At 40.9% G+C, this 26,257-nt stretch overlaps 1 protein-coding gene across 1 annotated transcript in view; it reads left to right on the forward strand.

Moving 5' to 3' along the window:
- Positions 1-26,257, forward strand: part of Vps13b (vacuolar protein sorting 13 homolog B) — a 585,584-nt gene that overhangs the window by 450,110 nt on the left and 109,217 nt on the right. Inside the window, exons 36-38 of the mRNA XM_028767027.1 lie at positions 7,534-7,736; positions 9,738-9,945; positions 10,220-10,404. Coding sequence (XP_028622860.1) covers positions 7,534-7,736; positions 9,738-9,945; positions 10,220-10,404 — 596 coding nt within the window. The remainder of the gene's footprint in view (positions 1-7,533; positions 7,737-9,737; positions 9,946-10,219; positions 10,405-26,257) is intronic.

A 26,257-nucleotide genomic window follows, 5' to 3' on the forward strand; every position in this document is an offset into this window, starting at 1 on the left:
AGCAGCAGCAGCAGCAGCAGCAGCAGCAGCAGCAGCAGCAGCAGCAGCAGCGGTAGAGTGGATCAACCTGAGCTTTGAGTTGTACAAGAGGGCAGAGCTGGAAAGCTGGAAAAGTGACACCAGCCCTTTGGAGGAGCCCAAAAGATCATTTGTGGATCCCAGACACTGGAACAATAAGCTGTAACATTGAAGCTGCCTTGAAGACCCTAAGATATTTGAGATGCCAGAGCGTTGGGCTATCTGTTGAGGAAGGCTGCTAACAGGGAGTGGAATCCGTTGAGTCAGTTTAGGTGAAAGAAGTTTGTTGTGGTGAACACAGATGAAAAAGGAGCTGAAGATCTAAAGACCGCTTTGACATCAGCCATGGAGATGCAGAGTTTGGAGTTTGCCCAGCTAGTTTCCTGTCTTGCTGTGGGGATTACAGTTAAGTGATTGGATGAATCTCAGAAGAAACCTTGAAATTGGACTTTTAACATTGTTGAGACTGCTAGAGACTTATGAGGGCTTTAGAAGTTGGAGTAAATGTATTTTGCATCATGCTATGGCTAGGTATGGCCCCCATAGACGCATGTGTTTGAACAAGTCTATGGGGCTCAGGGAGTGGAATGTGATTGCTTGTATATGCTTGGCCTAGGGAGTGGCACTGTTAGGAGGTGTAGCCTTGAAGGTGTGCCACTGTGGGTTTGGGCTTTAATGCCCTTGTCCTAGCTGCCTGGAAGTGAGTTTTCTCCTAGCAGCCTTCAGATGAAGATATAGAACTCTCAGCTCCTCCTGAACCAAGCCTACCTGGATGCTGCCATGTTCCCACCTTGATGATAATGGACTGAACCTGTAAGCCAGCCCCAATTAAATGTTGTCCTTATAAGAGTTGCCTTGGTCATGGTATCTGTTCACAGTAGTAAAACCCTAACTAAGACAGTTTTCTAAAAACAAATTAAAAATACAAACACAGATTTTTTGAAAGAGGTGGGTCAATTGGAAACTTGAACAGAAAAGAATTTCTTGAAAGGAGAGGAGACAGAAGTTAGACACTTGGTCAGCATGATGTAGTCGCATGTTTGCTGAAGCAGCATTGGAACTTAGAACAGGAAGGGTTATTAGAGAAACCAATGAGATTCACAGAATGTCACACCACTGTCAGGGTGCTCATTCAGATTATACCCTGGGTTTGGAGACATTGGGTGAAGGACATAACTTTGCTGAAAGTCTAGTTTTCAGAACTTGAAGTTTTAAAAATGACTTGACCAGTGGGGTGAGGTGACTTATGCCTTTAGTTTCAGCACTTAGGAGGCAGAGGTGGGTGTCCATTCATGTTGAAGTTGCTATTTCTATGAGTTCAAGGCCAACCTGGTCCACTTAGTTTCTGGCCAACCAAAGACTACCTAGTGAGACTTTGTCACAAAAACTAACTAAATAAGAAGGCTAGATCTTTATTTAAAGAAGTAATTTTAATAATATATATTATTTTGAAGGTTGTGATGATTTCATAGCTTTCAGTTGAGAAATATTTTTAATTTTAAAAGATATTTGAAAATTTAGAGAACAAAATGTGTAATTTCCATTGTGAACATGGTGTCAGAAGTTCACCAACAGTGCAGAAGTCCACCAAGCAGAACAGCATGTGCCTTAACTTACCTTCTCTTGATCGGTGGATCCATGACATGTGCTTCATTCTTTCCAGAGAAAGCTATTGAATGTGTTTTCTAATTATTAAAGCCAGAATTAAGTAGGCTGTATAACCTACTTCCTTAGGGCAGAAGAAAGGGGAAGGGAGCATAGATAGACCTGCCCTGAGTCCAGAGAAGTACAGAGTTGGTCGACTCTCTTAATGATCCTTTATGAGAGTAGCCACTCATAAGAAGGTAATTCCTTCTTTACTAAGGAATTACCACGCTATTACAGATCACTACACTGAGATTAAAAGTATTTGAAGTATTAAATGTATTTTCCTGTCACCACATGGTAGCTTAAAAATATGTGACAGATATACTGTTATAAATTCACTGGCAGATGCTTGTGGGTGAACCTGATTGTGCTGTCACAGACAAACAGGTCCCTTACTGGGAAGCACAGTCTTGGTGGGTTGATGTGTTATTAGCATAGCAGGCAGGGAAGACTCATGGGGATGAATTGAGTTAGTCCTCTATGTCTCAAAAGTGGTCCATACCCAACCTTTTAGGTGTATGACAAGAAAAAAAAGAAAAGTGATGAAAGGGACCAAGCAGACATTGGTATCCATGGGCTGTGCATTTTCCTGATGTATTTTGCCATGCCTCTTTCTAGGCTCTAGTTACATGATCCTAATAATTTCCTCATTGTTTTATTCATCTATATATTTGTATTTTCTTGGATGTCACTCAAGTGTTTATTGTTATCATCTTGACATTCAGTGAATTGCTTCATTTTTTTTTAACTCCCATGAATCTGTTGATAAAATTTATCATTGCTGTTCTAAATTCTGTGTCCAGATGCCCATCTAAGTACTTGTACTCACACACCACTTGTATAGGGTTAGTGGGTCTGAGATGAGACATGCGACTTGTCCATTCATGTTGTTGTTGCTATTTGGCCTGGCACGTGGTCCTGCATCTGCTGTGATAATATGGCTTTCCTTAGATTGGGCCAGAGCAGGAGCTATATAAGCTGAATTAGGCTGAGTAAAGCTGGTGGATGAGCTGATTAATGAACTCCCAAATAAGGTCTGGACGGAGGTCTGTGAGTGTGGAGATGCCCATAGGAAGCAGTGGGGTGGATAGAGAGCAGATGAGAAAGGAAAGAAGCAAGTTACCAAGCAAACGTAACTAGGAACTAAGCTTGTGAGTCTGGAGATGAGGATGAGAAGAAATGACTTTCCCACTTGCTTGGCAAAGGTGGGCACAGGATCAAAGAAGGTTTCTTCAAGGGCAGACAGTCTGGTACTAGCTTGTGGGTTTTCAGATGGTAGAGAGTTTGAGACCATGGTAATTAATTCTCAGTGTCATTTCTGTGCTTATATAAGTCAGTGCTCAGTGTTAGTGAGGCTAAAACACAGGCAAGTGTAAACCGTAAATGATTAGGAAAATAAGAGCAGAAGAGAGGACAAGGCTTTGGGAGAAGACTTAAAGACCAGAAAGAAGACAGATGAATAGCGACATTCTTAATTAGAGTAAAAGAATTGATAGGACATAAAGTGGGTTTTTTAAAATGCCAAGAATAATAGAGTTCATAAGCTAACAAGGAAGTGTTTGTGTTCTTCAGCAGTTCATGTGCCTGGCACTATATAATATTGTTGGTTACCTGTAACTTCCTAGTACTTATAAAGAACTCAGCCTGGGAGACTCTGGTGTGAAAGAAAATTCTAAATGAGTTCTTTATCTTGGCATACTAAGTAGATGGTAGGTAACTAGTAAATGTCGGTTCAATAATAAATGTCCAAAGACCTAACAAATAGCTAACATAAGTGTGACCCTTGTCTGAGTTGGAAATGCCTATATGGACACTCTGTCAAACAAAGAAGTTACCATTATGGCCTTGAAAATAAAGTCAGCTTCACTAAAACAGAAGTAAATAGAAGACTGACACTCAACCTTTCAAAATCCAACTGTCTAGAAGATAGGTATCAGATTCTGGGGAGATGAATCTGACTTAAAAATTCTTTCTGTGAGAACCTGAGGACCCAGGTTTGATTCCCCAGCACTCACATAAAAAAGTTGGTGTGGTGGTAATTTGAAATTCCAGTGCTGGGGAAGAAGTCAGAGTATTCCTGGAACAATTTCCAGAAAGAGATACTGTCCCAAAAAACCAAGGTAGAAGGACCTCTGACCTCCCCATGCAAATGCACACATGAACACACACACACACACACACACACACTAACACAAACATGAACACACGAAAGTAGAAAATATCCCAGACTCAGGTGAGCGCTGACAGTACAGATGTACCTAAAGTACAGAGAGGCCTTGCAGCTCAGGCAGGGATTGACACAGCCATTGCTGAATAGTCCAATGGCAGCAGATGACTGAACACTTGATACATTTAGATTCTCATGTTCTGAGAAGGAAGTTAAGATAAAAAAGGAAATGCATAGAACCCAGCCAGTGATGTTTAATTAAAGCCAGTGATGCCAGTATCAGTTCATGACTTTACTACATTTACTGGTGGATATGTGCAGAAGTAGGTATAAGTGTACATAGTGGGTTAGTAGGCTTAATTTACAGAGAGAGTTTGGTGGTTTGAATGAAATGGCCAACACAGGCCCATAAGAAGTGGCACTGTTGGGAGGCGTGGCCATGTTGGAGGAAGTACATCATTGGATATGGGCTTTGAGGTTTCAGATACTCAAGCCAGACCCAGTGTCACTCTCTTCCTGCTGCCTGCCCTTCTAGATGTAGAACTCTCCTCTCCAGTACCATATCTGCCTACACACTGCCGTGCTCCCACCATGATGATAATGGACTAAACCTCTGAACTGTAAGCCAGCCTCGATTAAATATTTCCTTATGAAGAGTTGCCTTCGTCATGGTGTCTGTGAAACAGCAATAGAAATCCTACCTAAGACAGAGGGTCAAAAAGAAGTGAAGCCCCAATAGTAGTAGGTATTTCTGCCATTCAGATTTTGGCTTCTGCATGCCATTCTTCAGCATCCAGGTTTCTGTGGAGAAGTGGCTGATGCCAGAGGGAAAATAGGGGAAATACATTGAGGCTAGAGAATAAAGAAGACCCCAAATAATGGAGGTAGATCAGAAATATTAACTTAAAGGTATAATTCCCAGTGAACAAAGTTGGTATAATTTAAGCCACAAATAATAATATTGAATTTTGACTCATAAGGTGAATATTTAGCGTTCAGTGGTAATATAAATACAACTTGTAAAACAGGGAACTAGAAAACCACCAACATAGCAATAATCATTGAGTGCCGTTAGCGAGTAGTAGCAGTATTAGCATATGAAAGTTAGATGAATGGTATCTTGTTAGTCTTCAGGGATCTTCCCTAAGGGAGGAGGGAAAGGGTGATGCTGCAGTGAGTGGGAATTCTGACAGACAGAGCTTCAGTTACTGTTCATAGCTGTGAAACAAAAGGATCCCGTGTCCCATGTGGTGTCCAAGGGAATCATTGTGTCAGTTATTCTGTGAGAAACTCCTAACTTCATTCTGCTCATAGGAAAGCAAAAGATAAACCAAATTGACAGATTTACCACAGAATGGTCAAGATTCATAGTTTCATCACAGGAGACAAGAAAAGCTGTAAAATTGGTCCAGATGACACCTAAACTTGGTGGCAGTCTAGCTTGAGTTGTAGGCCAGGAGAAAGATGTCATGGGGAAGAAGCAAATGTAAAACAAGATCTAGCTGGATGTTGAGGTTCAAGCTTTAATCCCAGCACCCAGGAAGTGGAAGCACTTGGTTTTCTGAGTTCAAAAAAGCATGATCTACCAAGCAAGTTTCCAGGTTAGCCAGGGCTAGGTGGTAAGATCCTGTCTTGTAAATAAATAGCATGGTTTGTTTGTTTGCTTTGTTGGATAAAGACCTAAAGGGAGTAGCTTATCAAGATTTTTCCATTCAACTTTCCTCTCTTACAGTGATATAAAGTGAGAAATGTCAAAAATTTGGGAACTTTTCTTTCCTACTTAGCAAGTCTGTTCTGTGAGACAAGTCCTAAACAGCCACTGTGTGTTCAGTTCTTCTCACTGGGTCATATGGTCCTTGTTTCTAGGGTGCTCAGTGAGAAGAGCCTCCACATCAGCCCGTCGGCCAGGACAGCCTTTCCCTGATGACTTAAAATGTGGGAGTGGGAGAGAATGGAGCTGGAAAGAATGAAATAGAAATTGATATCCAAAGCATCAATAACCTTCAGGAAGGGGCCAAAGCTTCTCAGTCTGAGCTCCTGGAGATAGTGACTTAAAATGAGAAGTAATTTGGGGGCCTTAGTACTAACACGGCGTCCGGGAGCAGTGGGACGTTCACTTTAGCTCCCTGCAGATGAGTAGTTCTCTCAGTGTAGGATAGTTTGGAGATGCATGAGGTGGGCAAAATGAGTGGTGTTCCCTTACGCCTCACTTCTGTGTGTTTATAATGGTGTCCTGATGGTGTCTGCATGGTGAGCTAGTGTTTGATTATCTAGTTTACACTCTGTGTCCTGATATCATAGTTGTCAGCAGGTATGGCAACTCCATTGATAAAGATGCTTTTTAATTCCTGAGTGCTTTTGAGCCTATTTCTAGGTTTTTATTTTGGTTTTGGGTTTTTTTTAGAGTATAAGTGAAACATAGCTTCAAACTAAGATAATTAGCTAGGCATGGCAGTGAATGCCTTTACTCCCAGCAATTCAGAGGCTGAGGCAAACAGATCTGTGTATGTTTGAGGCTAGCCTGGTTCACTTAGCAAAACCTTATATTAAAAAATGAAAACAAAAACAAACAAACCAAAAAGCCTCAAGGTAATTGTAAAAAAGAAATTTGGGCAGTACAAGTTTGATAAAAAGACTTAAGAAACTGATTTCTCAACATGGTAACTTTTTAACAAGCCATAGCCCAAACACTTGTGATCTCATGCCTTCCATGGAGGATTTAAAGATATGTATCTTATTTCCACAGAAAGTACATACAACATAGGAAATTTTCAATTCTCCACAGAATTGAAAATGGGTACTATACTTTGAAAAGGCATATATCCTGGGCCTAAGGTGTTTCTTAATCTTTCATCTTTTTGCAGGATCAAGTAGCATTAGGGAAATAATCCCTGTGTATTATGAATCTGGCCTGGTGAAAATCAGTTTTCATAATGACAGTTTAGAATAGGAGTTTCTTGGGAGGAAAATGAACTGGCCACTTGCATTGTGCTCTGAGTACCTTGAAGTCTGCTATAGACTTTTTGGAAAGGTTTTGATCCACACTCCTACTTCAAGTTCAAAAGGAAACTACATTTTAAAGTATATTCCTTTTCTGTGTGTATCTACTTTGAACTATAGGATACAGTTTTTCTCATAAATCTAACCTGCCACTATCTGTTTTTAAGACTTTGTAAACCTCAAGTGGTTATGATGTGTGAAGTTTGGATTAAGCTAAAGTTTTTAGAAAGCATATGTTATGTATTTTGATTGTTTTGTATTTTAACATGGGCCATCCCAAAACTTGAGTGTTTAGCATAGTAATATATTGTACTCTGATGCTATAAGAAATTACAGAAAATTGCCCAATCACATCATGTTAATAATGGACAAATGAAGCAGCTGTTCTTATTCTTAATGTACTTGTTTGAAAAACTTGCACAATTTAATGAAACCGTCTTCGCTCATAAAACCTAAACTGCTCACACATGGAAAAAGTCATAATGTTTTGGCAAATAGCACTTTCTTAGGAATGTGAATGTCTACCTGCTTCATAACTAGAATTTTATAATAATGGCATAAAACTGGTGGAAAGCCAACTGGGAAAGACCTGGCAAGGAGAAATTAACACTATTTAAAAATATACCTAGTCCTTTCCCTAACCTTTGTGTGTATGTGAGGGAATAATTATACTGTGTACCCTTTCCATGTCTCTCCTTCAGGTGCAAGCCTTGGATCATCATTCCTCCTCAGCATAAGTGATGTTCTCCTTAAAACAAGCCTCAAAGAAAGAAATCGGATTCTTATAGGACCATTTTCTGCTGCTGTCAATCTGGAAGCTAAATGGTGTAAACACAGTGGCAATCCAGGGCTGCAACAGTCTATTCCCAAAATATCCATGGATTTAAGAGGTGGTCTTCTACAGGTCTGTAGGGATCAGCTGTGTTTTCCCCATAAGTTTTTAACTACCCTGTCATTTGGTTTGGTTGGGTTGGGTTGGGTTGGGTTGGGTTGGGTTGGGTTGGGTTGGGTTGGGTTGGGTTGGGTTGGGTAAGTGCTTCACTAAAGTTTAAATGTTTGTATGACAAAGTATTTAGTCAGATGGTGCCTATTGAACCTTAACAGTGGTGTTGAAGAATTGAGTCCTATACCATTCAATTCAACCTGTTTTGCCAGTAAAGTTCAATGGGTTGGGCTTAGTTATAATTGTTGTTTGTATTCTTATGGTTTATGATCATTATCACCATGGTCAATTTTAGAACATTTTCTTACCATTCATTCATCAGTTGAAGGGGTTTTGGAGTCTTTTCACTTTGAGCTATTCCTGAATGTTTCTGTGAACATCTGCAGATGAAGTTTTCTATGGACATCCGTTTTTGTTCCCTCGGTTGTATAACTGACAATGGAAATGCTAGTTGGAACCTTTCGAATGGTGGGGTCATCTCATTATAGAGTAATCAGCATGCATCAGGCAGTGTCAGAGCTTGTCATGGTTGCAGGTTCCATAGATATATGATGCTGAATTACTAAAACTGCATTTATGTTAGTTCCCAACCTTCTATCATGTGCTTATTCCTGGAGTGTATGAGCATCTCTATCCTGTTTCTTTTTTTTTTCCCCTTTTCTATTGGAAATTTTATTTATTTACATTTCAAATGTTATCCCCTTTACTGGTTTCCCCTCCTGAAACCCCCTACCCCATATTCCCTTCCCCTGCTTCTGTGCAGGTGTTCACCCACCCATTCCATCCCAGTCCTGGCATTCCCCTACACTGGGGCATCGAGCCTTCCCAGGACCAAGGACCTCTCCTCCCATTGATGTCCAACAAGGCCACCCTCTGCTACATATGTAGCAGGAGCCATGGGTCCCTCCGTGTGTACTCTTTGGTTGGTGGTTTAGTCCCTGGAGCTCTGGGGTCTGGTTGGTTGATACTGTTGTTCTTCCTGTTCAGCTTCATCCTTATGCAACTTCATGTACAAGATTCACAGTTAGAAAACTGAAGTAACTAGTGTATCAGTAAAGGCAGTGTATTAAATGAAGAAGCATCTTAAAAATCATCAAAAAGTTGAAAATTTTCAATTTCTCACTTCTTTTACTGACATGAACCACAATTTGGGGAAATGCCAAAGAAAGTACTTTGTGGCTTTGAAAAGGCTTTTGTGGGGCTTCATAATGAATTTTAATTGTACTATCTTTTTCTGAGGCCAAAAAGTAAGCATTAAGAACAGTTAAAAAAGAAAAATAAAGTTTATCCTCTGCGTTCTAGCCACTTGACATTAATCACTGCCTTACTGGTCATTGCCTCACTGGTCAGGTAGCTTTCCCGAGCTCTGCATCCTTGGCGCTCAGGCTCCTCAGATGCTAAGCCCTGGATTGTCAGAGTGGAGTTGCATGTTGACAGTCTCACTAAACATAGACTCTAGGAATCTTCTAAATTCAAGTCCGTTGGTCAGCTTCCTTCTCTCGTGTTAGGAAGCAGCCATATAGCCAAGACTATTCAGTCTCATGACAAAGGGAAGGAACTAGTCCATGGGACAGTTATTCTTACTTCATTAATATTTGGCCTAGAGAAGCTGTGTTTCCTAATCTTGCCCTTTAAAAAGTATTCTCTCTCTCTCTCCCTCTTTCTCTCTCTTTTCTAAATGAACTAAAAAATAATACTATACAACAATATAACATCACCATTAATCTACAGCTTACAATTTGTTGTTATTCACACAATATATAATGCTTTTCTTGTTGTTTATTTATTCAAGTATTAGAATTTCAAACAATAAATTATTAATTCTTAGAAACTATAATTTATTATCAGTAATTAAACTGAACATTATTATTGCCTCACATTAGTTCAAACATGATGGTACCTAATTATCCTCAAGAGGTGTTTATGCTTAAAGACTGTTAACTTTTTCATACCCTTTTGAAGGTTTTCTGGGGTCAAGAACATTTGAATTGTTTGGCTCTTCTACATGAATTATTGAATGGGTATCTTAAGGAGGAGGGAAAGTCTGAAGTTCTGGTTCCTGAATCAGCACCCCACACACAATCTCCTGTGGAAAAGACTCAAGCCTTTAAGACTGAACAAAGTTCCGATGACCTGCGGACAGGCGTCTTTCAGTACATACAGGACGCTGGTAAGTGTACACAGCATGAGCAGCATACAGCGCCTGTGCCCAGCCGCACTTGGAAATGAGTTCACTAAATAGCACTGTGGAACGCTTGACAGTACCTTTGCTCATACTTACAGTAGAAAAGAATATATACCAGTTGTTCCCTAAAATTTACTTTTTCCATCTTAAATCATATTTATACTGACCAATTAGTTTCTTTGTGTGATTTTCATTTATTCTCTCTGAGAAACAAACATGTTCCTTCTTAAAAACTTACAATTTTGTTTTCATTTGGCAGAACCTTTGAAACTCCCTGGTATGTATGAAGTCTTGTTTTATAATGAAACAGAAGAGAGCCCAGGGATGATGCTATGGAGATATCCAGAACCTCGAGTGCTCACCCTTGTACGAATAACCCCTGTGCCTTTCAACACCACAGAGGATCCAGATATTAGCACAGCAGACCTGGGTGATGTGCTGCAGGTATGTGAAGGCTGAGTTTTCCTTTTCCAAAATAAAAGCATTATGAGGAAATGCTTAGAACATACTTCTTATATCAGTCACAGCAAAGATATATACATGTATAGAAAGGAGAGCTATAGTTTGATGTCTCTAGACCACTTAAAGTAGTACAGATCTAGGGCAGTTCCAGGGTCCTAGGCAGCATGCAGGAAGCTTGGTGATTCTCAGCAACCAGAGTCAGTATCAGGTCATGCCATGTTTTATAACTTAATAAAAATATAAGGAACCAAGATGTGAGTTAAATTCAAAATCAGAGAGGCTGACCTAGAGAACAAGACAGTGCTTCAGTTTCTAGGAGTTGAAGAGAGCTTGCTCTAGAATTCACAGTGTGGGTAAAGGAATCAGGCAGGAAAAGCAGGAGAGGGGCCCTTATGCCAAGCTCCTGAGATGCTGGAGCTGTGCTCACAGTATGCCTATGAGGACCAGAGTGTAACCTGGGGCTGGGAATGGGTATCATTGATAGAACTACTCCTAAATCTCAATCTTAGAATCATATAAACTGTCTTGTTTCCTTGGAGAAGTTGAGAACAGAATAAAATGCCAAACCCTAGAGTTGCCCTTAGGGATCAGAGAGCAGCTAACAGTCTCAGGTGTTGCAACCTCACTCTAACACAAAAAGGGTTTGGGTTATTGAAGAGTAGAAGTTTCCCTACTTGTCTTTCAAAAGGAGCCTTCCTGTTGTCAGTCACTTCCTTGCAGTGATCTCAAAGCTTGTGCTGGAGGCTCAGGTATAATCTTAAATGGCTGACCCTAGATGGAAGGAAAGTATGAAATGAGGGCTCTTGGTCAGTTTAGTGCAGGTACTGTGGCCTTTGAAGTCTCTTTTACTGGCCCTTCATATTACTAACTCAATTACCTTAGGCAAATTTCTGATCTTGAGCTTCAGTTTCCTTATCTAGAAGTAACAGTTGGTGTTGTCAACCTTTCAAGGTAGTTACAGACTATTTCAATAAATAGGACATTATAGCTAATATTCTTAAATAAATGTCTTTGCACATAATGAGGTCATAAATACTCATTCCTCCTCTCTACTCATTTTACACAAATCTCTAGAGAGTATTAAGAGACTGCTCAGTCTCAGTGCAGCCTCTTCTCCCATCCAGCCTTGCCTTCTGACATCCTTTAGGAACAGGTGCACCTTCCATTGCTCTGTCACCCTGCTGTGCCTACATGATCACCTGTTATGCCTTGGACATGGAACTTGTCTATTCAGTATTCCCCAAACTAGCCTTAACTACCCACTGTCCCTTGTCTAGTTTGATTTCTGTTGTAACAAATAACATGACCAAAGAAGACTTGGGGCAGTAAGGGTTTATTTCAGGTTACACTTCCAGGTCACAGTCTAAAACTGGGAGAAGTCAGGACAGGAACTCAAGCAGAAGCCACAGAGGAACAGTGTTTACTAGCTTTCTCTCCTGGCTCATGGTCCTCTTGCTTCCTGATATAGCCTGGACCTTCCTACATTAATTAACAATCAATAAAAGTACTCCAGAGACATGCCTACAGGCCATCTGATGTCTGTAATTCCTCAGTTGGGTCCCTTTCCCTCCTGGCACTATAATTTGTGTCAAGTTGATGATAACAACATAATAAAATAAAACAAGCCAGTACACCTTGAATTTCTTCTCTCCTACAAACTGAAATTCTGTCTACTCTTAGAAGAGCTTACACTCTGTCCCTCCCTGAACAGCGTGCCTAAATGTGCTGTCCTCCTCCTCCTGAAATCCTGGAGCGTTTATGCCACTACTTCGCTGCTGTTGTTCATTTTATTTGTTCATTACCTTGTAACCTGTTCCTTTATATCTTCTTTTCTTCCCAGATTGTGTACCTCAAGAAATGGGCTGTATCTAACTTACCACTCTGTCTCTGATAGTAGCCAATGCAGCACAGTTGCTTACAAATTGTTAGGTATAAATCCATAGACGCTTGGGTTCCTATTGTCTGCTATGCAAAGCTGTTGTATGGATTAACACACTGTGGTGTTAAAGTATACACATTGACTTCTAAATTGAGCTTTGTCAGGATGGAGCTTGCTGTTGGCTCCTTGCTGGCAGGTCCAGGCAAAAGGAGAGAGATCCTGGTCCTGCCTGGTCTCTCCGGGCTGAACGGGATGGTGGATGTCGATGGCACAAAAGAAAGACACCAAGCTAGGAGTCTTGTGGAAGTAGGAACTAAAAACTCTATTGCATCAGCCTCTCGATGTATTTGGAGCATAGGGAGTGAGATTTTTGGTGGGGTGAGATGACGTAGGAGGCAGGGAAGGGTGACAGAGTATAGGGTGACTGACAGGGTCAGTGGCAAAGCTTTACATCAGCAACAGCTGGGCAGAGGCAAGGCCAAACAGGTCTTGCTGAGTCACCCCGATGCAGAAGTGATTGAGATAGGTCTCAAAACTTGAGCCAGGCTTAGGCTCTCCCACAAGGCCACAGAAACTCAAGCCAGGCTCGGGTTTGTCCTCAAGGCTCAAACCAGGGCCAAAATGGGGCCCGACAGCATGCTCTTCTTCAGTGGCATCACATAATATGAACTCATTATTCAACACAGGCTCTTAGTGAGCCCAGGGGATATTCTGCCAAGACCGTTTTCTCATACAGAAGCGATTTCCTAAATACCAGAACAAGGTGATCTGTTGGCCTTATTCCTAAAAACAGAATTGAGTTTTGGTGACTTTTTACTTCATGGCCACAGTTGACTGGCTCTTCTAATTTATAAGCTAACATACTACCATTACTAATGAGATTTATAAACAAATTCTTTATATTTTCTTATTTTGGAATACTAAAAGAACATATAAGAAAATGCTGATATTATTCATCTAACCGTAGATTCTAAATAAAAACTTGAGTGTATAGTGACCAAAATGAGCTTATTTTGTGTTCATTTATAATTTTATCACATAAATTTTAAGGTTATTATGTTGACATGTCAACAAAGTTAGGAGCAGTAAAGTAAAATAAGATGAAAATGTAGATGGTATAGTAAGTAAGAACTGGGGTTGAGCCATGCCACCAGCCTGAAGCGTGCTGTGCTGTAAGTGGACGCAAGCATAAGGACTTTGTATTATTGTGCTATGCCTGGCAACTCTCAGGTCTCCCTCTCCCTCACTGTACTGGATCTGGTGAGGATTCTGGTTTGCAATGTCTAGTGGGAACTTTCTAGAGTTCCCAGTGGATTTTTTTTTTGAGACAGTGTCTCACTGTTGAGCCTTGGGTAACCTGGAATTTGCTCTGTTTATAAACCACAGTGGGCTTAAACTCACAGAGATCCGCCTGCCTCTGCCTTTAATTCCAGCACTCAGGAAGCGGATCTCTTGAGTTTTAGGACAGCCTTGTCAACAGAGTTCCAGGACAGCCAGGGTTACACAGAAAAACCCTGTCTTGAAAAACAAAACAAAGAAAAATAAAACACGACTTTAAAATGTCTTGTTTAAAGTATTTTAAGGTTTGTTTTTATTATTTTTAACTATGTGTATATGGGTATATATGTTTGAATGCTGGTACCTGCAGAGGCCAGAGGCATCACATCTCTTGGAGCTGGGATTTCAGACACCTGTAATCTGCCTGATGTGGGTATCGTGAGTGAACTCATGACCTCTGGAAGAAAAGCAGGTGGTAACCACTGTGCTCTCTCCAGCCCCTTGAAACTATCTATAACCAAGAAAGTGCTTTGACATTTTATGTTAGTAACAAATTTATTTCCCCCTCTTAAATTTGCCCTTCAGATATCAAGATTTCCCAAATTGAATGATTACCTTTTTAATGAAATCTTCAAAGTTAATGCATAATTCTTTTGAGAACAAAAATTATGTTTAAAGTTCCTTAAAGGTATCTGTATTGGAAACAGGCAGAAACTAGACAAAGTCAGTGGTAGTGTTCATTTATTCTGATGGAGAAAGAGAATCCTATGCCAAAGAAGTCACTTGTGCCCAGTTCTTTCATTTACCCACTTTAAAAGTCAGAACAGTTGGTGTTTCTTCTTTTTTAAAAGATCCATTTTTAATTATATGTGTGTGTGTGTGTGTGTCTGCATATGCAAATGTGCACATGTGAGTGCAGGTGTTTATGGAGGCCAGAAGAGGGTATCAGGTCCCCTGAAACTGGAGTTACAGGCAGTTGCCAGCCATCCAATAAAGGTATTAGGAACTGAATCAGGTCCTCTGAAGAGCAGCAAGTACTCTGAACATCTGAGCCATCTCTGTAACTCCAGAAAAATTAGTTTTCACTATACACTAATATGACTGTAAAAACCAAAGTGAAGCCACTTTGAGTAGATAACAAAATAACTTCTTATGATGGTCATCATCTCCCTTTGGGAGAATGGCCAGCATGGAGGATAGGAACCCAGGGGAGTGCCTTTGGGAAGGGCCATCCTGGTAGAGGGCTCTGGAAGGACTCTTCCCTAAAAAGGAACAAAGAAAGGACAAAAAAAAAAAGAATATTTTTTTGCTGTGTTTTTTCTAGATTTTCTTCTTGCATCTGCCATAATGATCCATGCCACTTTAATCCCTTCACTCTCCCCTGCCATTCACGATACATATGACATCACTTCTTGTCACAATTTCCTTAAAGTCAGTGCCTCCCTTGGCCAGTGCAGCAGCTCTGTGGCACAGCAGTTCTATAGGTTCACAGTGCTGGGAGGTAGCAGCACTTTTGCATGTAATTCTTTGGTTTTTAAAGCTTTAGTTGACAGTACAGGTGTGTTGAGGTCTGCAGGTGAAGACTGATTTGCCTTTAGTTCACTGACACATTTATCCCATTGTCTAGCTACACACCAAACTAAAACTTCATTAAATTTTACAGTCGTGTGTCATTTTTTTCTTTTGTATTATTATGTGGAAAATATTCCACGTCAGGCATGCATACTTGATATTATAAAATAAAGTAGAAAAGACTTTTACTGCTCTAAAATTGACTTTATAAGTTCCCTATAATTCTAGAGCACTTGGACCCAACAGGCAGAGATTATGGTTATTCACAATGTAATATGATTTGCCTCTTCCACACATAACTTAAAAAGAATAAAAGGAAGTAGTCTTGGGTGTTTCTTTTCAGCAGCATTGGGCGGTTCACTTATAGCTGCACATGTGTTCCCAGAATCCTGAGCTTTTTATTTTATAAGCACCTCCTGCCCACTGGCAGCTGTACTAATGTGTCCCAGAAGACTTTGTGCCTATCCATCATCTTTAGGAGGAATGCTCAAAGCCAAATATGAGATTCATTGTTGTTGAAATGCAGAAATGGAAAAAAAAAGTCTGGATAGGCCTAGAGGAAGTGAGAGTCTGAGCCAGAGCCTTAGAACGTCAGGAAAGGAAGAGCTGTGTACCCAGTGGACACTAATGAATGTCTGTGGGTGATGGACGGCAGGCGCTGGATCAGCTGCTAAGAGCTGTGACTTCCAGAAGCCACTGCCTCCTTTTTGGATGAAAAGAGGAAATATAAAATACTGTATTCCCTAAATACACTTTTAATCTTCTGTTTTTGTGGTGCTGTAAAAGTCTGGGAAGACCTAAGGATAGATTTTCTGATAACCTCAGTGACAGAAATGAGACCAAGGGGAGCTGCTCTGAGCAGTGGAAGGGTTCCATCTCTAGTCTCAAGTTAATGCCACTTCCCAGGAGGGACAACAAGTACACACACACACAGCCACACATATCCTCTTCTAGACTGACCAAGACACAGAGTACGCCTTTTAACAAAAGCAAGTTTACAGCTCACTGGAGCCACCATTACAAGGTTTCACAGAAGACGTGGATATCTAGGTGGTCAGTGATGAATAAGTAGGATTTCAAGAAATAAAGAAGGAAGAAAAAGGATATTTTTAAAATCAACATTAGGACTGGGGTTGTAGCTTAGTAATTGTCTACTGTGTGTGAGGTCCTGGGTTCAGTTCCCAATACCATTAAAAAATAAGCATGCTCAAAATTGAGAATCTCCTCCTCATCTCTGCCTATTGAGGTGATCAGAAGTTCTGTGGCATCTATTCTTAGGTCTTCCCAGACTTTTACAGCACCACTAAAACAGAATGATTAAACATGTATTCAGGGAATACAGTATTTTATATTTCCTCTTTTCATCCAAAAAGGAAGTGGTGGCTTCTGGAAGTCACAACTCTTAGTCGCTGGTCCAGCACCCACCATCCATCACCCACCAATGTTCATTAGTGTTCATTCTAAATTTCTGAGATTCTGAAATTTCTAGGAAGAAAAATACAGTCTGATTTGACAAAGACAGGCTGGACCAGGGTGGAGTTTGTAGACGATCCTAAGTTGTGGTCATTGCATGCGAATCTGGATTCCATTAGGGGTGGTAGGTGGTATAGTCACTGAGCACCGTGTTTGCCCAAAGCACCAAAGTTGCCGTTTTCTATGCCATGTCTCTTCCATTGTTCCTAAAACCCCATGAAATAAGGACTATAATCTCCATGTTAGATGGAAGATAAATGAGGGTCTTAGTTAAGTAATTGCATAAAGCAAGAAGGATATAAAACTACATAAAACTCGTACTGAGATTTCTACAAACCCGTACGTCCTGTTGCTTTGACTACATGTAGAACATAGAGTTTAACTTTTATTGTATAGCTTTATATGCCTTTGGCAGTTCAGTCCTTAAAGTAGATTGGTCCAGTGGTCTGGTAAAGATAGAAAGGAAAAAGGAGAGACGACTAGAAGTAAGAATCCTTGCTAGGGATCTCATAGATGACAAAGGTTATAAACAAAGAAAGCAGTTTTGATAGAGAAAAAATGATTGCAAGAGATGCTGTGGACCAAATAGGCATTCCTTTGGCAACTCTTATAAGTAAAAGGTGACAGGTGATGTCAGGCCAATGAGAAGTATGTTAGGAGAACATTCCTCATTGTGCCAGTGTGGCTCGTTTTGCAAGGCCTTACATGGATATGAACCCTGAGCCCAGCCTTTCGGAGGGATCACGCTGTCCTCATGTCATCTGAGGAGTCAAGTGAGTCTCCTTGGGCGTCTTCTCTCAAAACAGAGTACAGAGTCACGAAGATTTAGTACCGACCTCAGGAAACATATAGGCCGTATGAGATGAGAGTCTCAGTAGTGTAAGAAAAAATGTTGAAGCTCTTTCGTTGTGTATCAGAAAATACAAACGACTAAGATTTTAAACAGAAGCTTATCTCCTCTCCTACATAGGAAACGTTGAAGTGTGCAGTCTAGGACTGCCTATGCATAGCCTCTTAGTCCAGGCACCATCACCTTCTAGCTGTTGTCTCTAGCGCTTGATGTTTGCCACAGCCCAAGATGGCTGCCCAAGTTTCAAGTACTTTGTCCTTACTCTCGTCTAGGAAAAGTAGGGACAGACAGAGCCATTCTCCTCCCGTAAGGATGTTTCTTGAAGCCCACATCCTGTACTGCTGTGCTGCCAAGATCCAGAGTCCAGAATTAGGTCACTTGGCCACACCTAGTTAAGGGGAACTTGGTGTTAATTTGCTGAAGAAGGAAAGAGGAGATACTGGGAGACTGAGCAGTCCACCCTGGCAGCCAGGAGTTACCCCAGAGGACTGACTATGTCCACTTTCTGTTTTCATTTGCTCCAAAGTCCTCTTGCCGCACTGTGGGGTGCATTATTCATTCTATTTGATGGTGAAGTGAGAGAGTTCACTTTTTAGTTCATTACGTGAAAAGTCCGTTGAGGTAGAATTAGAAAAACTTAAAACATAAATGAGATTTTGGAAATAAAAAGTAGTAAATAGTTTGAAATGCTAGCATTCCTTGCCCTTCAGAAAAGAGGTGGGGAAGGAATCTGTCAGTAAGATGTGCTTTTAGAGTAAATGGAAAACATTTGCAAACTGGAAGAATACTGAAGTCATTTTTGTCCTGTCACTTTATTTGGTGGTAGAAATTTTATTAGCCTATTTCTCTTTTCCTATTAAAGACTGTTGCATTTAAAGAGGGGGAGGGGAGCTATTTCTTTCTGGAAACAAAGGACTATGTTTAATAACCAGAGTGTTTGATGTTTACTATTCCGCATTAAAAATGTTTGTGAGGAGTTGGGAAGATGGCTCAGCAGGTAAGAGCACATGAGGACTCCAGTTTGAATCCCAGTGCCAACTTAGAAAGCTGAGTATGGCTACACATGTGCCTGCAACCCTGAGCACAGTGGTAGGCAGAGCATGTAGGGTCACTGGGGCCAGCTTGCTGCCAACCTCATCAAGACTCAGTGAGAGACAGTCTCAGAGGAATACAGGAGATGACAGTGCAGGATGCCCAGCGTCCTCCACTAGCTGCCATGCGCCTGGGCTCAAGTAGTCCGCATGCACCACACACAAAAACAAAGGCACAAAATACAGAATGGTTGGGATGTGAAACTACCAACTGAACAACTGAAGTAAAAGTAAGTATCAATAAATGCTGCATGAATTAATTTCACTAAATAAGAATATTCCTCCCTCTTAGATCCATACTAAAAGTCGTATTCAGTAATAATTATTTCAGAGAGCAACAAACAAAATTTGAAGGAATTACAGAAAGGCAGTCTGTAGTATACCTCAGCTTTGTTTTTTGTTTGATTGTTTTTTGGCTTTTTGTTTTTGTTCTTTCAAGACAGAGTTTCTCTATGTAGCCCTGGTTGTCCTAGAACTCATTCTGTAGACCAGGCTGGCCTCTGCCTCCTGAGTGCTGGGATTAAAGGTGCGTGTCACCACCACCCAGCTTTTGACTTTTTTTTTTTTTTTTGAGGATTTACATACTATATTTGCATCCTTCCCACCTTCCTTTTTCTCCATGACCTGTTCTTCTATATTTATGATGTGCATGCATACTACTGAGTCCAGGTAGTGTGCCTCTATTTGTATGTGTTTAGGGCTAACCCCTTGGAATTGAAGGCACATCCTAGAAATAAAATAAAACAAACTGGCTCTCCTCTCAGAAGCCATTGACTTCCTGCAGCCCTTCACCTAGAGGTAGGCTTTGTGAAGTTCTCACCATCTGTGTTGGCATCCCAGTTGGTGTAGTCTTGACAAGTCTTGTGCAGTCAGCCATATTGTTGAGAGTTCATGGGAGCAACATCCATGTCCTTTCCAGAAGGAACAATTCACATAGCAGTTGTCCAGGTGAATCCGGCTCTTACACTCTCCTCTGCAGTGATTTCCTTAGCCTTACATGTAAGGACTGTCTTAGAGATTTCCCATTGGGAGTTGGATACCCTACAGTCCTTACTCTACATTTTTTGTTTGTTATGACTCTCTTACTATCTAGAGATAAAATCTACAAAAAAATACATATGTTTGCTTGAGATGTGAAAACTATGTTTATCGGTGGGTATAAGGATGAGTACTTAGGCCAGGCATTGGTGGCGCACGCCTTTACTCCCAGCACTTGGGAGGCAGAGACAAGCAGATTTCTGAGTTCAAGGCCAGCCTGGTCTACAGAGTGAGTTCCAGGACAGCCAGGGCTACACAGAGAAACCCTGTCTCGAAAAAAAAGAAATTAAAGAAAAAAAAAAAAAGGATGAGTACTCCGGAAGCGGCTGTAAGCTACAGTACTGCAGTAATACAATTTAGTAAGCTCTCTTCTAGGGCCAGGACCCTTCTAGCCATTGGATCTTGGTACAAGGTACGAGTTCCCTCTAATTGAGTGGGCCTTTGAGCTGTTTAGACAGATGGTAGTTGCTCCTTTTTTTTTTTTTAAGATTTATTTATTTTTATGTATGTGAGTACACTGCTGCTGTCTTCAGACACACCAGAAGAGGGCGTTAGATCCCATTACAGATGGTTATGAGCCACCATGTGGTTGCTGGGAATTGAACTCAGGACCTCTGGAAGAGCAGTCAGTGCTCTTAACCTGCTCCTAAGATAGAAGGGCCGCTATTGTACCCTGAGGTTCAGTTTTGAAGAGGGGATGAAGTCTCTGGTTCCACATACCAGCTCAGCTGATGACCATGGACAAGTTATATAACATTTCTGTTCTTCAGCTTTCTGGTCTATAAATTGTGGGTAGTACTATAGAGAGCACTTAGCACAGGTCTAGCACATGAGAGGAGCTATATGAGTGTAAACAGTTACTACATTTGGCTAAGGGCCTGCCATAGGCAAGTGTCAGCTTGCCTCTGGTCTTGCCTAGACTATGAATGTTGAGAGACAGCTGAGTTTCAAAAGAAATGCAAACTACAAGTACTTCATCCTTCCTTCATACTCTCTTTATAAATACATTTATCATTAATATGAAAAATTAATGTTATGTATTTTGAAATCAGTGCCCTCCAGTTTCTTAATACACCACCTAGTTTTAAAAGGCAGATTATGTAACTTTAATTTTTTTCAAAGCGTACTTTTAATGCTGGTTCTTAAAGACTTTAACCTCTCTTGTAGCCCACTACCTACCAGAGGTACTGGGAAAGAAAGGATACAGGGAAGTGAACCTGTTTAGAAATGGTTTTTTCGAGCAAATTCCATCTGCATTGTCAGGAAATCAGCAGTTCAGTTCACAGGTCAGCAGTGGCAGCTCGATCCACTTCAGGGATATATCAGCAGTCTAGTTCAGTAGGGTCAAGATAGCAGCATCGGTAGCATGACCTAACAGGAACAGCCAGAACTCAGCCAAACTGGCAGGAATCAGCAGGAGATCTTCTCAGCTGTGCCTCTCTCAACGAATCAAAGTTCAGTGAAGATACCAAGAAGCGATACCAACAAGCTAGCTATGCAAGCAAGCCAAGCCCAGCCTCAGTCACTGTCCATGGAGTCCTATTTATTCTCCCTCCAAATATCACGTGTCCTCCAAGAGTCTGGCCTCAGCACATGAGTCTGACTTAGCAAGACTCCACATGCATCTGTCTCAGCTGACATCACTCTGCCAATCTGCCCAAGTGGCAAGAAGCCACAGCATACCACCGGAAGATTTTTGGAGCTTTTCTCTGTGGAGTCCTGATGAAAGTAGCTTAACTATACAATGTAAGGTGGACCAATTCATGCATGTTTTTAACAAAGAATCCTTCATCACTTGTCTTTCACATGTTTGCTTTAGCAGAACATCCTTTTACCTGTGTCTGATTCAGCAAAACATTCCTTCACGAGTCTGCTTTACCCTCTCATTTCTGCTTTAGCAAAATGTTCCTTCATGTGTGTGCCCCAGCAAAACACCATCCAACACAACTGACTTTCAAAAAAAAAGCCCTTAAGTTTTCACTTCAGGATTGGGTCTTACAAGATGACCCAGTAGGTAAAGGCACTTGCTGCAAGCCTGACAACTTCAGTACAACCCCTAGAACCCAGAATAAAGGAGAGAGCCAACTCCCCAAAGGTATCCTCTGACCTGCACCCGTGTGTCTGGCACATACTCTCCACACATAAACAGTTTGCAGGTAGTGGTTCTTTCCCTTCACCATAGGTCTCTTGGAGATGAAACTCAAATCAGCAGGCTTGATCCCAAGTACCTTTACTCACTGAGGTATCTGACTAGCCCTCAAAGTGCATTTCAGATACTCAGAAATAATATGGGGGAGGTGGGGTTGGAATGGGAAAGAAGACATGTGAGAGACATCTAGAGTTTCAGTGCCTAGCCTTGGTCAGTAATGGAAGAAGATTAAAGATGTCTCTGGCTCGGTTTTAGATAACTGACACGGTAGAATGCCATCATTAATGGGAGCTTGAAAAGGAGTCAGAGCTGTGGCAGGACCAGTTCTTCAGTGCATGCTTACAATGGAAAGTTGCAGAGGAGTGATCCTGGTAACTGTTTACAACAAACTCGGCACAATCTGACTGCTCAGCAACAAGCCATAGTTATTAGGAAACTGAGAGCTATGCTCATAGAATTAACACTGAAGCCATGTAAAATAAAGCCGCACTCAAAGAATGTGCAGGGTTCAGAAATGAGGGAACTGTTGTTGTTAGACCACAAATACATGATACTCAGCAGGCAAATAGTGGGTTAGGACTTGTTACAGGCAAACAGTGTCCTTTTCCTGGTACCTCAGGCTATGGGCTATCTGAGAAATTGGATTGTATCCGATGCTGCACTGTGGTGGCTAACAAACTTTTAGTCAACAACCCTCAGTCTTGGGCCTGGAAGAAGCCATTTTGTCCTTGTTCCTAGTTCTCTGTTTCCATTCAGTGTTTTACTGTTTGATGCCAACCTTGTACTGGCAACTTTAAATGATGTCTTGATGCTCGTGCTACAAAAACTCATTCTCACTTTATCATAGATGTTACTGTTATTTTCTGTACGAGAAAGCTAAGGCTCACAGAGATTAAAGAAGGCTCTTCAGGTCATGCAATTGATAAAGGGCAAAGCCAGGATTCTAGCTTGGGCATTCTGGTGATAAAATGTGTATTCTAAGCAGATGAATGTGCACTTTATAGACTGATGGATGAAAATGTCTTTCCCAAAACATACCTTCACATACTGTTGCTATACCTCAATTTACCAATTCATAGATAATGTGATCTATGCAGCCTCCTTCCCACACACATATTTAACAATTTTTAAAAATCTATTCTTCTCTCATATATCACAACCATAGTTTATCCTCCCTCTTCCCCTCCCAGTGCTCCCCCCACCCCTACTCCCCCACCCCAGTCCTTTCCCCCTCTGCTTCTCATCAGAAAGGGAAGGCCTCCCATGGATATCAACCAAACATGGCATACAACGTTGCAATAAGACTAGGCACCTCTCCTTTTATTAAGGCTGAACAAGGCAATCCAATAGAAGGATCCCAAAAGCCGGCAAAAGAGTTAGAGACAGCCCCTGCTCTCACTGTTAGGTAGGAGCCCCACAAGAAGACCAAGCAACACAACTGTAACATATACAGAGGGCCTAGGTCAGACCCATGCAGACTCCCTGGTTGTTGTTTCAGTCTCTGTGGTCCTCTGTGAGCACAGCTTAGTTGACTCAGTGGGTTTTCTTGACAAGCACATTTTAAAATCATTTTCACTCAAGACTCTGTATTCTACTCTATAATGCATTGTATTGCTTTTATAATTAATAAATTATATTTTAATTTCTACATCATTACCATCGTTATTGATGAACAGATCATCTTGCATGTAAAACTGATTTAAATCAAAAGTGTGTGTCACATACTTTTCTAAATATTGATGTTCTAGTGTTTGAATTATCCAAACTTGCATAAATCAGTAATTACACATAGCAGCTATTTCTTCATGACTTTATCAGCTGCATAGTAGCATTGAGATACTCAGAATGCTACAGAAACAGCTGAATTGTGTGCTGATTTAGCTGTGATTGAAACTCACTCTGATATCTTTCCTAATTTTTTTTTGTTTTGAATTACCTATTGGTCTGAAAATTTTGGCAGTGGGTGTGGGGAAGTTGTTCTTCTTGTTGTTTTTGTGTCTGTGTCCAAAGAATAGAGTCTTAGCTAGCTCTAGGAAATACCCATTAAAGGGCATTTTCAGTGCAGAGATGAGAGATGTGGTTGTTCAGTTTATGTGTGTTTGTGTGTATGTGTGTGGGGGTATGCCTGTTTGTGTATGTATACTTGCTGGGGACAGAGGTCTAAGTCAGATATCTCTGTCTGTTATTTTCAACTACCTATTTTGAGACAGGCTCTCTCATTGAGTGCAGAGCTCACTGATTGGCTAGGGTGCCTGACTAACATGCTCTTCTTATCATCCTGTCTCTGCCTCCCCATTGCTAGGTTTACAGATGCATGCTGCCATGACCAACTTCTTTTATGTGGGTGTAGGGATCTGAGTTGAAGTCCTCCAGCGTGTGCAGTAAACATTTTACTACCTGAGCCCTTTCTTCAGCCTGCCTTTTTCTTTCCTTCCTCTTCCACTTGCTTGTCCTGCTATGTTGTTGCCTAATCTGAGCTCAAATTCCTGACAGTCTTCCTGCGTCTCCCACGTACTGTAATTATAGATGTATTCCACCATATCAGGCACATTGATAGATTATTTCTTATATTCCTTTTCATTCATAATAGTGCTGTATATTTGTTGTGGGGTGGGGGTGGGGATTCTTTAACCTGGAACACTGCATAGTCTTTGCTGTGGCTGTAGTTATAACACTATTAAATTTCTTTCTTACTGCTCATGTTTTTTGTAATCTTGCAGTTGGTATAGAAGCTTTTTTAGATATAAGTTGAATTTTGGAAAGATTGCTTCATAGGCAGCATACTATTCTTCATAATAGCATCACAGAAGGATACAAAATGTCCCTGCTCACTTCACTTTTAGTGATGTGAGGACTGAACAGTGCAGCCCATCATGTAAAGGCCCCGTTAACTTTTAAGCAGCTGTTGGAGCATCTAGTCATATTTACTGTGTAACTTCCCTAACCCACAGACCTTAAATCCAGTAGTATATTTTGACTGCACTCATGGGCAGTCAATCCCTGTATTGACAGGTTTGCTTGCAGCTGACCTGCGTTCTGGCTTTACTCTTGCTCATGTGGTGTGTACTCCATGTATCCCTGACAGGGAATTTACTTAAGATTAATTAGCTAAGGCTTTGTAACAAGTAGGTGAACACAGTCATGAAAAATCAGCTGTAAAATACTGAGAAATAGATAAGGCAGCTTCAAACTAAGATCAGATTGAACAAGAGTGGCAGTAACAGTACTGTTGAATTATTATAAATACATCAATGCTAATGTCCTAGAGACTTAGTGCTTTTCTAGCCCCAGTCTTACATCTAAGCAAGTGATCGATTCCAGTGTTAGCATCCCTTTAATGGGGTAAAACTGTACGATTTGTGGCAGCTCACTTTGTACAAAGCCACGCTGTGCAGCAAACACCATTCCATGAAGTGAAACTGTGTCACAGGACAGTTTCTACAGGTCTCTAACAGTGGTTTGTTTTCAAGCCTTGAGTTTATCTTGTCCAGAGCAGCAAGTTGCTATGCGTCTGATCTCCCACTCTCCTTCTGAGTCCTGTGATTCTCACACTAGTGAACTCAAACAGAGTGGGATTACTGAGCTAGAGCTCAGAGTCTGCCCTCAGAGCCAGAATGGAGGAAAAGTTACAGAATACAGATGTCTGTCAGGGATTCTGTCCAAAGAGAAACACATGCCAGAAGTTAGAAGTAGATATGTTATTCTACCAAAACAATTTGACTTTGGCTTTTAGCCAGAAAAAAATTTTCTTAAGTACGCAAATCAAACTATTAAACCTTAATGTATTGTTGAAGTACAAAGTGTGAGGTTAGAGACATACTTTAAAAGTCACATTTTTTATGTCCTCCTGAGAGTAGACCAGCTCTCACTTCCTCAGAACTGTGCCAGATTGTACCTGTCAAAGAATTTGCAATCCTGTGTTTTTATTCAGGACTAAAATTGTTCTTATGCTCTCTGAAATCACTAGTTTTTGTGTATTAGTAATTTAAAATGGAGCGCAAAGCTTCTAAAGTATTGTATAATTACCTGTAAGTAAAAAATGTCCATACTTCTAAACACTAAAGTAAGCCGTTCTGTTACTGTTGTCGTTGTTGTTGGGATTTCTGTTACATGTATATGTTTATTCTACCTTTATGTGGGTGGGCACATGTGAGTGCCACAGCATGTGTGGGAATTGGCAGCAAGCACCCCAACCTGTTTAACCATCTCACTGGCCCCTGTATAATTGTTTTTTATTAAGTCTCTAAGATCAATGCAGTTTGTTTTAATTGCATACTAAACTTTTATGAATTGGTTATATTGGGGGAAACTTGTTCCTTGTGAGGTTTGGTTGGTTTGGTTTGGTTTTGTCTCCCCTTCAGTTTTTAAAGAGCGACTTGTTCTGAGAGGCAGCAAACTTGGGGATGCGGAGTGGAAGACAAGCAAGGCTCCTGGTTCCTCTGTGCAAACTTCAGAGCAGTGTGTAGATGGTGTGTAGATGCCTGTGCTGGGCAGAGTGGTGTGTA

The sequence above is a fragment of the Grammomys surdaster genome, unplaced genomic scaffold (genome assembly GCF_004785775.1).
Source record: "Grammomys surdaster isolate TR1022 unplaced genomic scaffold, NIH_TR_1.0 63, whole genome shotgun sequence".
Taxonomy (NCBI): Eukaryota; Metazoa; Chordata; class Mammalia; order Rodentia; family Muridae; genus Grammomys; species Grammomys surdaster.